General features: G+C 46.1%; 1 protein-coding gene across 1 annotated transcript in view; it reads left to right on the forward strand.

The window, feature by feature from the left end:
* Positions 1-763: 763 nt before the first annotated feature.
* The window catches only part of LOC119967929 (protein LEG1 homolog), a 54783-nt gene continuing 39445 nt past the window's right edge, over positions 764-16101 (forward strand). The window contains exons 1-2 of the mRNA XM_038801025.1: positions 764-1091; positions 10200-10286. Of these exons, the coding sequence (XP_038656953.1) occupies positions 764-1091; positions 10200-10286 (415 nt within the window). The remainder of the gene's footprint in view (positions 1092-10199; positions 10287-16101) is intronic.

Genomic DNA, 16101 nt, shown 5'->3' on the forward strand with positions numbered 1-16101 from the left:
AAGATACAAAAGTCTGAGAACAGGTTCAAAAACAGATTCATCCCCACTGTTGCCAGACTCCTAGAAGATCCACTTGTGGACTGAACTGATCTCTTCACATAGCTTCTCTGCTGAGTGGTACTACACTCCATGTGCTTCACCTGATGCCTGTGTCTATGTATTTACATTGTGTATTTATGTATGTCCTATGTTTTTCATGTCTGGAATTATCTGGACTGTGCGCAGAACAATACTTTTCACTGTACCTCGGTACACGTGACAATGAATCAAATCCAAATCCAGTTGACAAATATTAAGCCATTGTTAGTGTCACAGTGGCCCTCAGGTATGTGCATTACTTTTATTAGGTACAATTGAATGAGAAGGATCCATAATATGCCATATATGTCAAGGTTCCTAACCATGTCAAATAACTTTTCACATAAATTAATGTATCTTGTAGTGCATTGTATTCTTTATTAAAGTGTTATCAGAGCATGTCTGCTCTTTCATGTATTAGTAAAGCACATGGCTTTTTTTATCTCAGCACTCAGTATGTAATGTCTCATTAGGATCTCATAGCTGATGTTGTGTGCATTTTTCAATTGTATTGATTTGTTGTTAATTAAGTTGACATGTGAGTAAGGTTGAAGCCTATTAATGTCACTGGGAAAAGAAACACTTGTGAAATAATTTCATAATTCATGATCATTCATACAATCATACAGAGGAGACCTTGGAGCTTATATAAATAGGATGGAACATTTATGTGAATTCATTCAAAATGGCAAGGTTTCTTCTAGCTCGTAAAGCATCTGCCATTGTTCTCCTCGCAGCATTGCTGACATGTTTTTCTCATGTAAACGGACAGGAGAAAGCGGGAGAAAGTGTTACTTACCCACCATTATGGGATAATGTTCCAGACTCATTGGATGGGTTTGTTACCATCCGTAACAAAACCGTTATTAATCCTTGGAATTACCTAGATCGAATGGGGATGTATAAAATGCTGCTAAGTGTCACAGCTAAGTATATGAATAATTATGGACCCAGCAATACAGGGAATGTGTTATGGGGGCTACCTCTGCAACATGGATGGCAGTTTAAAACAGGTATGAGATTAATTGAATGTGTTCATGATCCACCTTTGGGCAAATCTCATGTCAATTTGAATAACTTTAATAGACTGTACAGTAACAAAATGTTATTTAAAAATACAATTATATAAATATCTTAAAGTTTAAATGATCAATTCATGCATAGCTTGCACAGTGTCCATGAATATAGTTTGCAATATTGGAGGACTAATTAGTTGGGTGCTTGTGTTCAACCATAGGGTGCATCACAGCTGAGTCCATTCTTGTCTTATCCAATGATTATATACACATATTTTGTCAGCAGGAAACAGTAGGTAGTAATAGTGCAATTTCTGGATGATTTTTTTTTTTCATTATCCCAATTGTTGCATCACTTCTGCTGTCTCAGTTAAGGGCAACTAACTTAGCATCCACTCACTGATACCTTTGTAGTCTGTATGGTCTAATAACATGTGAGGGAGAGCACTGATGTAGTATGCAAACAGGTGTTGGTGCATAATAATGAACCAAGATGGGTTGATTTTAAAAAGTTATTAATCAGCATTATGTTTTCTAATTAAACTACTGCACTCTGAATCATTCCTTTACAGTTTATTTGATTACTTTGAACAATATACAAATTTGCTAAACTTGTTCGGTGAGCTCCCTGTCGTGGACATTATAACAAAGACAAATTCTTCGAGGTTCGATTTAAGGAAATTTATTTACACAAATATATTTGCAGAGAGAGAGTATTCTGGCTTTTTAGCCAGTCCATAACACTCTGAGATTCGATTGAAGAAAGCATATCTTTATAGTGTGAAATAACAGCTTGAAGTAAACAGCCATGTTTATATTAAATAGACCTTGAAAAGTACGAAAGGTGAAATACGTAGTACGTATGTTCTTGCCCTTGGCTAAAAACAACTCAAGTACGCATTTTGTTATCTTTCAGAGGACAATGTATTATCATAATAAAGACGAGACCAAAATACTAAGCAGTATTTTGTTTATGTTACCTGACCTACTTATTTTCATTCAAAAGCAGTGTTAAACTATAGTCAAGCATTCCCACCATGCTTCTAAGTTGGCAACTCATTAATTTCCTTTCCACAATTCCCTTCTTGTTGATCTTTTGATCAACACCTTTTAGTAAATTATTGTGTCCTCCATAGGGAAGGATGGTTTATAGTGTAAGGGGAATGGACGTATGGCAGTTCCTGCGTGTTTTGAGCCTGGTAGCAAGGAGGCAAGGCGGCTAGGCTGTTCCCGTGTTCGTACAATAAAAATATCTTGCACAACATTAAAACAGTAACCATACGACAATCAAGATTACAATGGCGATTATAATCGAAAACACAATCCTCTGTCCTAACGATCCTACGAACCAAAGCCAAAGTCCCATCCCTCATTTTCATGGAATCTTGTTAGCTCTCTACGAATGTGATTCCACACCAGATTATCAATTTTCTTTGAGTTATCACTTATCAGGGATGTACGTGCAACAGTCACTTCCAATCAGGGCACAAGTGCCTCCCTTTTCAGCTAACAAGAAATCAAGAGCCATTCTATTCTGCAGGGCAACCACTCTCATAACAACCATCTCAGTTTCTATCTGGTTAACAGCTTCTGCAGTATCATCAGCTACCTACTCAAGGATGTCTCGTAGTTCGCGTAGTTCATGTCCATTAGTGGCTATTCCTAATGGTGGTATCATTATTCCCAGCATTTGTGCCGGTGTCATAATACTTTGTGTCACCCTGTGATGGGGGTGGTCTTGCAATTGTTGAAGGTCATGCACGTAAGGGACTATATATCCCAAAAAGCAGGAGCCTTCCCAATTTAATAATAATAATAGCTTATTGTCACAAGTAGACTTCAATGAAGTTACTGTGAAAAGCCCCTAGTCGCCACATTCCGGCGCCTGTTCGGGGAGGCCAGTACAGGAATTGAACCCGCGCTGCTGTCTTTTTCTGCATTATAAGCCAGCTGTTTAGCCCACTACACTAAACCAGTCCCTGGTATCAATTTTCTGGTAACCTTATGGCCACAGATAAAGTACGTGCAGTTATAGGCGGTCAGGTTTCCTTTACTATCAGTCATCATTAGTCTAGTCTTAATGTATATTAAGGTGTTAGTATGCAGTTTATCCTCTACATGATGTTGGATTAATATGATAATACATAAGAACAGTTGCACCGTCATTCTCTTCAGGTCAGCGTTTCACTAGTATTATCAAAGTTCCGAATGATACATCGGATTTACACCGAGTTGTGTGGATCCCATCTGGCTTTTCTTTTACTTTAACGGCTGTTCAGGTTGTTAGCGGCACTTGGTCAGATCCTTTCCATCTAGGAGCAAAGGAATCTTTGTTTAGTGCTTTCACATTTACTTTCTCTCCAGGTTTAAAGGGTCTTTGGATGCATCCCTCTTTTGGATGCATCTGAGCCTGTCGCACCTTTTCATGCTTTTTCTTTTCGCGGTTTCACACATGTCCTCGGCATGTTTTAGTGATGCCTCATCTGCCCATATTAAGGCTACTGCCGCTGGAGTCATTGGGGGTTTAGTTTCAGTTATCATGGGATGCTCCATTAATATCTCATAAGGAGTTAAACCCGTGTTACGATTTCTCTGATTTCTCAGGCATACATTACTATGGGTATGGCATCTGACCATAGCAGCCCATTTTGTTGACACACTTTTGTAACTGCAGTTTTAATTATTCCATCCGCCCTTTCCACTATTCCTAAGGATTGTGGCTGATATGGTATATGCAATTTCCAATCAAATCCCATGGCTTCTATTAGGGCTTTGGTCAATTTGATAGTGAAATTAGTTCCCATGTCACTGTTAATACCCATTGGCATCCCAAACCTAGGTATTATTTCCTTTAACAGAATATTTACCATTGTTCTAGCATCATCTCTTTTGGTTGGAAAAGCCTCTACCCACCGTGAAAACATGTCCACTATCACCGATTATTCCTTTGACAAATCATACATGTGCGGTCTACTTTTTCAATTGTTACCGTAATACCTCGAGCATACCATTGTTGACATATGGCATGTGTCATTCCTCCTTTGCCCACATGAGCTTGCCCATGGGCAAGGCGGCATGGCGGCAAAAATAAACCTCTGGGGTATACTGCACAGATATCTGAGTGGATCCAGATTTAATCATTGTCTTGATAGCAACCCGCTTTTAGCCAAGAGTGATGCTCCTGTAAGGAGGCTTGCTCCTGTGCCTGTTTTAACTTTGGTTCTGTTATGGTGGACAGAAGTGCAACTGCAGCAGCTTGTACTTGTGGCTGCTGTTTGAGAGCCCCTTCCTTTGCTATTTTATCAGCAAATCTATTGCCACATGAGACTTCAACGTCTGCGGTAGTATGCACTTCACACTTTAAAACGGCTATCTTGCTGGGCAGCTGAACAGCATCTAGTAAATTTAAAACCAATTTAGCATGTTTAATAGGTTGGTCGGAGGACGTTATGAATTCCCTGTTTTTCCACAATTGGCCAAAATCATGTACTACTCCAAAGAGGATCGGGAATCAGTATCAATATTGACTGTTTTATTTCTATCTAGAATACATGCTTTAGTAAGGGCAAACTATTCGGCCGCTTGAGCAGATGTTCCCGAAGGCAGAGCAAAAGCTTCCACTACCTTGAATGGAGTTACTATTGCATAGCCGGCCAGGAGGGTCGTATCATTTGGTCGGTTTGCTGACCCATCGGTGAAAAAGATAATGTCTGGATTTTCTAGTGGATGACTCAATAAATCAGGTTGAGAGGTTGTGGTGGCTTCAACCAATTGTAAACAGTCATGATCATACATATGTTCTGCTTCCGAGGGCGCGGGCAAGAGTCTAGCAGGGTTGAAGCCGGCGCTCGCTTGTAGGTAAAGTTGGTTTTAGAAAGGATTACTTCGTACCCAGTGCATCGAGCCGCAGTAAAATGCTGCGTTGCGGATGAATTAAGCAGCAGCAGCAAAACAGAGTGAGGAACGAATCCTGTACAAGGGTGGTCGAGCACAAGGCAAACTGACTTTTTACTACTGCTCTTAAGCAACTTGGCATACCCTTTACCACTGCATATAGGGCGACCGAGTAATAGGCAAGGGGTCGTTTCCCTCCTCCATGCTCCTGCACCAGGACCCCTTTTGCAAATCCCCCTGCTTCATTCACATAAAGAGTAAAGGGCTTGGTGAAATTAGGAAGTCCCAAGGCAAGGGTGCTAATCATGGCTTGTTTCAAGTTGTGGAATGCTTGCTCCCTCTTTGGGGTCCAGGCAACAACCGAAGGGGCGTCCTGTAGGGTAGCCTTGCGCAGTACTGCGTCCATCTCTCTATAGTCCGGTATCCACTTCCTGCAATTGCCCACCATGCCGAGGAAGGTAAGGGTTTCCTTTTTTGTGCGTGGTGTTGGAACCCTTGCTACAGCCTGTACACTTTCAGACCCAAGCCTCCGCTGTCCTTGCTGCTGCTGAAATCCCAAATACTGACATGTCTCCTGACAGAATTGCAGTTTGTCCATTGAGACCCTATGCCCTTTCTCTGCCAGATGTGATAATAACAAAAGGGTATTCTGTTGGCAAACTAGCCCTCCCTCTGAGGCTATCAATAAATCATCATCATATTGAGGGAATGTCGAGCCTGCAGGCAACTGGCACTCGTCCAAGTCTCTTTTAATACTGTTGATTCCGATATGTAAAGCAAATAGATATTGACTTTCTGGGTGCAATGGTATGGAGAAAAAGGCTGAGAAAGTATCTGTTGTTGATGGTATAGAAGACAAAATGATATTTGTGTCCGGCACCAATAGAGCAATAGTGATAACAATTTTATTGATAGCTCTGAGATCTTGCACAAACCACCATTCGTTGGGTCCTCCTACCTTTGGAATGGGGAGTACAGGGGTGTTACAGGGGCTTTGTGCTCTCTTCAGCACCCCTTGCTATAATAGTGCATTGATCACTCCCTCTACCCCTTTTTCTGCTTCTGGTGCCAACCAGTATAGTTTTAAGCAGGGCAGGGAAACGTTCTTCTGTAACTGCAGCCTATGCACTGGGGTAGAATGTACTTTTCCAACATGATTTTTATGTTGGGCCCACAGATGCTGCAGTACCTGGGCCAGGACTGAAGGAAGTAAATGATGGCTCTCTCTGGGAGGTTGTTGTCTTTCAAATGTAGCAGACCATTGTTCCTCTTTCCAGGTCACTTTGCCCTCCTGTTTGCCATAAATTTCTATCAGGCAATTTTGTCTGTCCATTTCAATATAAATCCCATGTATTACTTTTTTCCTTTGGCCTCTTTGATCACTTCTCCTATTTGCTTGTTAAATGGGGTTCTGAACTTAAACCCATCCTAAAAAGATCCCTCTGACTATGGGTCAACTGTACTAACATTCCTAATCCCACAACACCGAAAAATAAAAAGGAGTGATATGCAATGAGGTCTGCTGTCCTAAGTGACTTTGCGTTTGTAAATTGTATGCCTGCTCATTCTCACGAGCATAACAAGCCGTGCAATGGGTCACTATATTCTCTCGTCTGCACTCTATCAGGTGTTTTAATTGTTGTGCCCAAGGGTCATTAACCTTTTGTAAGACTTCCTGCAGTTTTTTTACAATTTATTTATGTTTTGAACAGTGGTACTGTAAGGGTTAACATTCAGCTGCCAGCATACAACACAGATACAGAGCGATCGGACGCAGGCTCAGAAGTTATTAAATTTTGCAGCTGGTGAGCTCGTATTTGAGACAGTTCTATAAACATTCCATTATCAATGCGATGTATTACCGCTCCTAATTTGCAGAGTGTCTGTCTGCCTAATAGGGTCAGGTGTCGCTAGGTGGGGTACATCCTTCCTGGGGGATAAGTTCTTCGTGGCCCCTTGCATGATAGCCTCTTTCCCTCTATTTGCTAACCAGTGTTCGAGAGACTCATTTCCTTCTTTCAAATGATGACCATTATTGGGAACCCAGCCCCCATTTACACCGGGTGGGACTGCAATCCCATCCTTCAAAGCTGGCCAAGATGCACCATATAAGTATTTTAGAAGCAGCAAAACATCCCCTGAGATGGGGCTATAAATACCACACATTTAACTCAATTTCCAATGATTGATTTAATAGGCATTAGCTATTTTTAGAGATGTATATTTTCCTTTGTCAATTCAGAAAAGGTCAACTGTCTGCTGAAATGGTTAATGTTTTCTGCAGAACCTTAGGGGCGGAGAACTTGGAATGATGCCATTTACGTCTTTTCACGTAATCTAAAAACTTATTCATATTCAATTACTTTTATTCGTAAGGCATTTTCTTTATTTTAAACTGACTTTAATTTCCAATGTTTCAGTGCATTAGAGAAATCTCAACACAAATCACTTAAGTTATAAGCTCGGACTCACAATGACAGACGATAAAAAATTCAACCCACTTAGCACTTCATGCTTTGACTAAAATTAATTGGTTAAACAAAACACACAGGGCGCGATTCTCCCAAAACGGGAGAAATCGTGAGGCTGGCGTCAAACCCGGGCGGGTTTGACGCCAGCGCGCCCCTTCCCGACCGGGAACCGATTCTGGTCCCCGGTCGGGGCTAGCAGCCCGACGCCGTAAGCTCCGGCATCACGGGCTTAATGAATTTCGTTAAGCCCGCTTGCCGGAGTTAGCGCCGGCTGACGCGTCATATGACGTCAGCCACGCATGCGCGGATTGGAAGACTCCAACCCGCGCATGCGCGGATGACGTCATCGCGTATTTGCGCGAAACCCGCGCATGCGCGGGCCGGGATGCCCCTCAGCCGCCCCGCGAATGGATACTGCGGGGCGGCGGAAGGAGAAATAGTGCGCGGGCATCGGGCCCGCTGCCCGCGATCGGTGCCCACCGATCGCGGGCCCATGGCACCCTTGGCACGGCCGTGGTACTGCCGTGCCAATCGGTGCCATGAGTTGTTCCCGCCGTTTTTACGAAAGGCCAGACTAGGTCTGTTTGCCGTTCGTAAAAACAGCGTAAAGGGCTGGGACTTCGGCCCATCTATCAGCGGTGAATCGCTGCCGGCCGTAAAAAAACGGCGGCAGCGATTCGTGTCGGGAGTTGGGCGGGGGGGGAGAATAGCGGGAGGGCGGGAAATATGTCGGGAAGGCCCTCCCGCTATTCTCCGACCCGTCGTGGGGGGCGGAGAATTTCGCCCACAGATTCTCACAGCTCACAAATATCACAGTTAACCCTTAGCCTTATCTCACAGCGACAGACAAATCTGAATTCCCTTTAGATAGGAACCCATCTGTTATGCTTTTCCCTTAATCTTCTATTTACTCTTACTCCCCTGTTTTTTTGTTTTGAGAGGGGGTCAGCTTCATTAGATTCCTTTGCATATAGGTTTTCCTACCTCATTCCGTTGCTTTACGATTGTTTCTTTTCATTTTCTTACTCATTTTGACTCCCCTATCTGTCTTCTTTATGGGGTTCACCTTGTTTCTCACTCCGGATGTCTTTACCGAGTCTTCGGGACGACCTGTGAGGGGCGTCAAGTTTATTGCTCATCGTTCCTTCTGAAAACTACTTTCAAGCAGACACATATAACAACAAGGACCGCAGGAAATTATGAACAAATACTACAAGGAGCGCTCACTGGTGTTAGTCCTTTTGCGAATCTCGAAGCCTGTTGATTGTTCAATTTTTTTGTTAGTCTCTATAAGGCACCTTTGTTCTTCTCATGCAGCTTTCATTAATTTAAGATAACTCTCCTAGCGTGAGTCACTGGCCAGTAATTAAGGCTGCTGAGCCGCAGACCCCCCCCCCCTTTCAGCTGGGGTCACCCTATGGCTCTCTCCCTTTCAGCTGAGAGAGTCCTGTTTAGAGATTTGTTTTGGGATTCACTTCCCGTTAAATTAGGGAGACTGCATGACTACACCAATTTGTCAAAGAAATTATAAGTCAGCACTTCGAGTTTTCGCCAAAGGCCCTTTAATTAAACACAAAGTTGGGGGGGGGGGGGTTAGAGAGACCACAGTCATTCCAATTGTCCCCACTTTACAGAGGTAAAGGCAGGCAATTCATATGATACTATAAGCAATATCTGGGACAGAAAGCATTCTTTAGATTAGCAAGAGACAGAAAAATGAACAGGCTGGAGTTTGATTTTAATAACATGCCTTGGGTCCCTTGCCTAAGCAAATTAATAATTGTATGCTGTCAGCAAAACCATGTGCAGCTGTACACTTGTTTACATTGTATGACCTTCTGACTATTTCATACAGAACTCTTGACTGAAATAAGGAAATCATGCTTTGCCAAGTGCCTATTTCCATGAAATATAGGCAAGCAGCTGGTTAAAATGAATACAGAGTATTAAGGCAACTAAAGTCCCTTTTACACTTCCGCTCTGGGATCCAGGTAACAATTGAAGGGGTGTCCTGTAGGGTAGCCTTGTGCAGTACTTTGGTTTTGGATTATACAGATATGCTTTCTTCAATCGAATCTCAGAGTGTCGTGGACTGGCTAAAAAGCCAAAACACTCTCTCTCCGCAAATATATTAGTGTAAATAAATTTCCTTAAATCGAACCTAGAAGAATTTGTCTTTGTTACAATTTCCACAACACTCCCTTCACTGCAGCGCACAACACTTCTATAATCAGTCAGCTAAACCTAACCCTAACCCATGCACAGAATCACTGCAACAAAAGTACACTGCAGTAAAAATAAAAACTTGCAAAGGCAAACCATAGCACAGTTCCGAAGTGTCAATATACCAACGGGTGGTATCGAAAACTGTGCTTACAATTCAGCACATGATGAAATCCCAATGGGATAAGGCTAACAGCGAATTAGGGCAAAAAGCCTTACTCATGGTGAGGAGGGTGGGAATTTTGGCACTGAGAGCAACCTGAGAGATTCTCATATACCTTCTAACAAATGGTGACAAATCATGGGTGACAGACCGGGTTGCACAAGGAGTGAGAACAAGTTATTTGAAAACCAAACTACAAATTGTGAATTGTTCTTCTTATCATTTTTAATGAGATAGTAAAAACATTCACTTGATTGTTGATTATTTCAAGTGCCATATTGTTAGAAGACCTGCGATAGAATTGGACATAAATTGTATATCTGTGAGCATGAACTATTTGTCTTGTTATACTAGGTAGATTAGCAGATCCGTCGGATATGTCATCTTGTGGCCAACAAACTGGTGACTCGTTGTGTATCTCTACAACAAGTTGGTGGTCCTGTAAGTAGTAAACATTATTGACTGCTTTAGTAAATATCTACAAAATAATTATTTACTTGGCGGTTGGTGTTGCTATTTTCACACTCCTCAACCATATTTGAAAATATCAATTATAATTCTGATGACTGTAAAACAGGAATCAGTCAAAGCTAATTTGTAAACTATCTATGCAATTTGCTATTTTATCCAACATGTCTAGTATTTACTGTTGCAAGATAAGACTGTTCAGCTCCCCAATCCTATTGATTCAAATTTCATCAGTCTTTTTCCTACACTGAAATATTCTACCTCCAAACTCTTTGAGTGTGTTTTAACCACCCCATTGCACCGTGCTGGTTAAATAGTGGGAAAGGCCAAAATCAAGATCCCACTGGGCGCAAATCAGTTAACCGGCCAGCTCCTGATGGCACGTTCCAGATTGCACCTAACTATAGCGAGCATATTATTAACCCCAATTTGCCCAATTTCCATCTCACTATCGAGATTGAAGTTGAATGTAACAGCCTCCTAAGAATTAACCAGCTCCACAGGTTAAAAATGTGAAGCAGTAGCTGCTGAGTGGATCTGAAGAGGTGAGTAGCCATTTCCTTTTTTGGGCACGCAACTCAAGGGCGGGGAGCTGCTGCCACAGTGCTGGGGGTGGGGGTGGGGGGGGGAGGGATTAAGGATGGTCACCACTCCGGGGGGTTGGGCTTTGTTGGGGGAACTGAAGCATTCCAGGTCAGGGGTCACCCCATGCCTGGTGTGGGGAAGGGTAGGAAGGGACAGCGGTTGATGGACTTATTATCCGTAAGGTCTTCTAGCCATCTTTAAATATTGTGGATACCCAAAACAGGGACAAGCTGCAGCCTTCTGTCCTACATAACACTTCCAGGACAGAAACCTGTTATTGGTTATATGATGATGGTTATTTTAACTCCCTTTGACTGTGAGCAGTACCAAGTGTCACAGCAGAAGGCTATTGCTAATAAGGAATTGACCTTGTTAGTTGTGACAGCACTTCACAGCTGTAGGTTGTGTTTGCTGCTTGCTCCTGCTGGTGGCTGCAAATGCCTGGAGGCTTCTGCTGTTTCCTCCCTTTTCTGTAGCTGGAAAGAAGGACATTTTTTTCTAAGATACCTGTGTCCTGGAATACTAGGCTTAGGGGATGTTCGAGTCCATAAGGCAATCCGGTTTGAAGCAAGAAGATGCTGCGGGACCTGATGCCTGACATTGTTCCAAATGGGCCACCTGACAATGCCATTGAAGAAATGCGTTCGCTGATTGATGATATTTTTGTTGCTGGTGTGGTGAATGCTGCATATAACTGGTACGTCACCTTGGGTTAAACATGCTGGAAATCAAGGATGTTCAACTGCACCTTGAGCACCTGTGGAATATGTGGATGCCAGGATTTGGCTCTGGTGAGATTGGGCCATGTGGGAGGGTCGGCACAGCTAAGGCTTCTGGACCGTGAATGGCATTGACATATGGAACAAGTAATACATTGATGGACAGATCATTTCTACAAAAAGGTTCTGGACATGATAACACATTCTTAGGCTTATCCTCATTTGCTGTATGGAACATATGAAGGGTGATACTGTGTATTTCAGTGTTCTTCAAAGTTGGGGGCGCGACCTGCGGGTGGGTCGCGGGCGGGTGTTGGGAGGGTCGCGGAGCCGTCCTTAGCGGCATCCCGATCGCGCAAATCCCTGTGCAACAGATGGCTTTTAATAACGCCGGCTGCAAGCGGCCTTTAACATGGCCGTGAACATGTAAAACAAATTCGGCCGCATTGTGCATGCGCACCGATGATCAGGCGCACATGCGCAGTGCTGCCGCAATTTTTTTAAACGATCGCAGCTTTTTGTTTCAAGTTTCGGGGGGTTTTATTCATTTTATTCATTTATTTTATTCATTTAGTTTTTATTTTTTTCATTTAATTTATTCATTTTATTGCATGTTTTTTACACGTTTGGGGGGGTTTTATTTGATAAAACTTTACAGGAAAAAAATGCAGAACTTTGGACAGAAGGAGACTCCATACTTTCCGACACAGGAAGGCTTCACCTTCATCCAACAGGTTCCATTGGAGGAGCGGGCATGAGGGCCAACGGGACCCAAAACCATTTCCTTCATTATTATCAGCAACAAACAAGGTAAGAGAAAATGGTGGGTCGCTCAGGTTCACTGGCGTGGGCCGTGAAGGTCGGCCGGCATGGGTCGTGAAGGTCGGCTGGTGTGGGTCGCGAAGGTCGGCCACGTTGGGTCCCGAAGGTTGGCCGGTTGGTAAAAATGCGTCCCCGGAAAAAAAGTTTGAAGAACACTGGTGTATTTATTTTTTGTGTGAAAATGAGCTGATACTGCTTTGTATTGGTACCAATATAGAATGGTCATTTTTCCTTGTTGTTTAATGGTTAGTGTGATATACGGAATGGTACGTATTTTATTTTCAAATCTTTGTTAATGTTGACTGTTTAATAAACAAAATATTCTCAAGTGATGCTGTGGGTGTGTTTGCTGATTGTTCCTACTGGTGGCTGCAGATGCCTGAAGGCTGTGTGTTTGTTTCCGGCTGCCTCTACTGCTTCTGTGGCTGGGAGTAAGGGGAGGGAGGATATACGATGATCTGCTACCAGTGCTGGAGAAGGGGATGTGGTGCTCTTTCTTCTTCTGGTGTGCATTGAGTTGGTGTGGCTTTCCAGTTTGATTATTCCCACCTTTGAGGGTCCACAGATGGGAGCTGTAGGAAGGAAAGAGGCGGAGTGATACGAATGCTGCTGTGGTTGCCTGGAGGCTGTGTCCTTGTTCGTTGTCACCTGTTTTACTTCTGTTGACCGGAGCGAGGGAAGGAAGGATGTAAAATGACCTGCAACAAGCACTAGAGAAGGTGAAGGGGTTTTCTTTCTCTCTTCTGGCGTATCCTGTGTTTGTGTGACTTTCCGGTGTGATTACTCCCACCCTTGAGTCTACTGCTAGGAGCTGCAGGAGGGAGAGAGAGGCAGACTGTTCCATACAAGCTGCTTGATGATGGCATTGATGGAGCACTTTTGCGGATTGAACATAGAACATACAGTGCAGAAGGAGGCCATTTGGCCCATCGAGTCCGCACCGACCCAATTAAGCCCTCACTCCCACCCATCCCCGTAACCCAATAACCCCTCCCAACCTTTTGGTTCACTAAGGGCAACTTATCATGGCCAATCTACCTAACCTGCACCGAGGTTTGGAGAGGCATATATCGAAGCACTCCTGGATGAGGTAGAGCGGAGGAGGAGCATCATCTGCCCTAGAAGAGGGCACCGCCACCCTGCCAGCGTAGTGCGACGGGCCTGGCGTGAGGTGGACAGTGCCGTGAGTGCAGTGGGGCAGACCCTTCGGTCTGGGGAGCAATGCAGGAAGAAGCTCCATGACCTCACCAGGGCTGCCAGGGTAAGTGCCAAGAGGGTGCCCCCGGGTCACAACAATCCTTCCCCCCCCCCATGTACTTAATCACCCACCTCCCGCCCCGGCACGAGGGGGAGGGGGGCAGAGTGAGTGGAGGGTGGTTTACCAAGTAGTCACAGACCCACATGAGCGCTGTGACCCCCTAGAGAGATGCAATGGTTTAGTTACAACTTGACCCCCCAACCTTCTCCAATATGTGAACGCCCTGATCATACCTGCCGAATTGATGATCTATTTATGCCCCCCCAACAGGACAAGACCGCTCACAATACCCGGGAGCGCAACAGGACCGGAGGGGGTTCGCCCATTTTCCACCCCCTGACCACGTTTGAGCAGAGGGCACTGGACCTTGCTGGGGGATCTGCCACCCAGGAGGTCGCGCAATGCGAGGTTGCAGGTGCTGAACGAAGTGAGACAACCCTGCATGTCAACCCCCCCCCCCCCCACCCCCCCATCCTCTGTCCCTTTACACTCTGCCCACTGGACACCCCCCCCCCCCCATCCTCTGTCCCTTCACACTCTGCCCACTGGACACACCCCCCCCCACCCCCATCCTCTGTCCCTTCACACTCTGCCCACTGGACAGTGCCCCCCCCCCCCACCCCCATCCTCTGTCCCTTCACACTCTGCCCACTGGACACCCCCCCCCCCCCCCATCCTCTGTCCCTTCACACTCTGCCCACTGGACCGTCCAACCGAGTGTTTCTAAATAACCCCCTTTCATTCTCTTCCCAAGGACGTGCTGCCGAACAACCAGGGCCGCCTGCGTCCAGGCAAAGACGAGCACCTGCCACCACCACCGCACCCAGGGCCGCACGCCAGAGGGTGCCGGGAGCACAGTCAGGGGTGCCATCCTCCCAAACAGATTCTGTGGAGCAGGAGGCGCAGAGGACGGTGACAGAGGGAGAGGGAGAAATGGGTCGCGAACGCCCTGCGGCCACTCATCAGTGGGCCGATGACCCCGACGACATTTGTACGGATGAGGACCTCGAGCTTGCGGCACTGCTGTCTCCCACACCATCCACCATCCCAGAGACACTCACCTCGGTTGGGCAATTCAGTGATGAGACTCCCGGGTCACGGTCTGGTTCGCACAACACAGCTGAGCAGGTACAGCAGGTGGAGGTCGGAGCAGCCAAGGGCCTGGACTGTCGGAGGGAAGGCCAGGCCCAGCATCCAGCTGGCTCCCAAATGTTTCCTGGCATTTCCTGCCGGCGCGCTGCGGGCCTTGGCCGAGTCTCACCTAGCCATGGCCCAGTCGCAGCACGCCATGGCACAGTCCCAGCAGGAAATGGCACAGTCCCAGCAGGCCATGGCACAGTCCCAGCAGGAAATGGCACAGTCCCACTAGTCAGTTGCGGAGAGCATCAACCGCCTGACGCTCGTGCTGGATGTCGTCGCGCACTCACAGGTTGAGGTCGCACAGTTCCTGGCGGGAATGTCTCACTCCCTGGACTCCATCTCTGCGAACCTTCGGACCCTGGTCGATACCGTTGCAGGCCTCCAGGACTGGCAGCGCCAGGTGTCGGTGGTGCGACGGGGAACCTCCCCGCTCGCACCTCTGTCCAAAAGTGAGGCCCGGGGGCCACCGGGCTCCCCGAGGGAGGAGGAGGTTTCGGAGCCCGTCCCATTAACTCCACCACTGGACATCCCGGGATGCTCGGCCTCCCCCCGTCCCATCCCTGGTGCATTGGGTGGGCAGCGGGCAGAGCAGGGTGGCACCACGTCATCCGAAACGCCCGCAGAGCAGCCTGGCCCATCAAGGCCGGGTCGCCCCAGGAAACGAGTTCTGACGGGGAGACATGTTGAAGGGGGCGATTCGCAGCAGTCCTCCTCCACTCCTGCTGTATCATCTGGGGAATCACTTAGACGTAGTGGTAAGGCCCGTAAGGCAACGAAGAGGAACACAAAGTAAGTTGGCATGGGTGAAGGGCACAGATTAGTTGTAGGGGCTAGGGCATCTGTAAACTATGTTAACCATTAAACTCACTGTTGCACCTAACTTGTAAGACTGTGTTATTTTTGTCGTTGCCACAGGAATCGTGATGGTGACCGCGTGTCGCTGGGGTTGACGAGCGGTGAAACTTCGGTGCCGGGTGTGCAGTCCCTCCCCCCCCTCCCCCACCTCCTCCCACAGCTACCCCATGCGGGCACGTGATGGAGTGTCCCTGACACACTCAGCGGCCACCGAGGTGGATGGTTCAGCCATTGCCATGAGTCAGACTTTGTCTAACGATTCTGAGCTCACAGCTCATCGCAGAGCGGGCTGTTATCATTCCACATGGCACTGATCACACCCGCTGACACAGCCATCAATGTCATGCCATACCGTTGTGCCGCAGTGGTAAGGGTGATGTAGAACTGGAGCAGAGTACGCAGAGCGGGG

This window comes from Scyliorhinus canicula, chromosome 6 (assembly GCF_902713615.1).
Source record: "Scyliorhinus canicula chromosome 6, sScyCan1.1, whole genome shotgun sequence".
Lineage (NCBI taxonomy): Eukaryota > Metazoa > Chordata > Chondrichthyes > Carcharhiniformes > Scyliorhinidae > Scyliorhinus > Scyliorhinus canicula.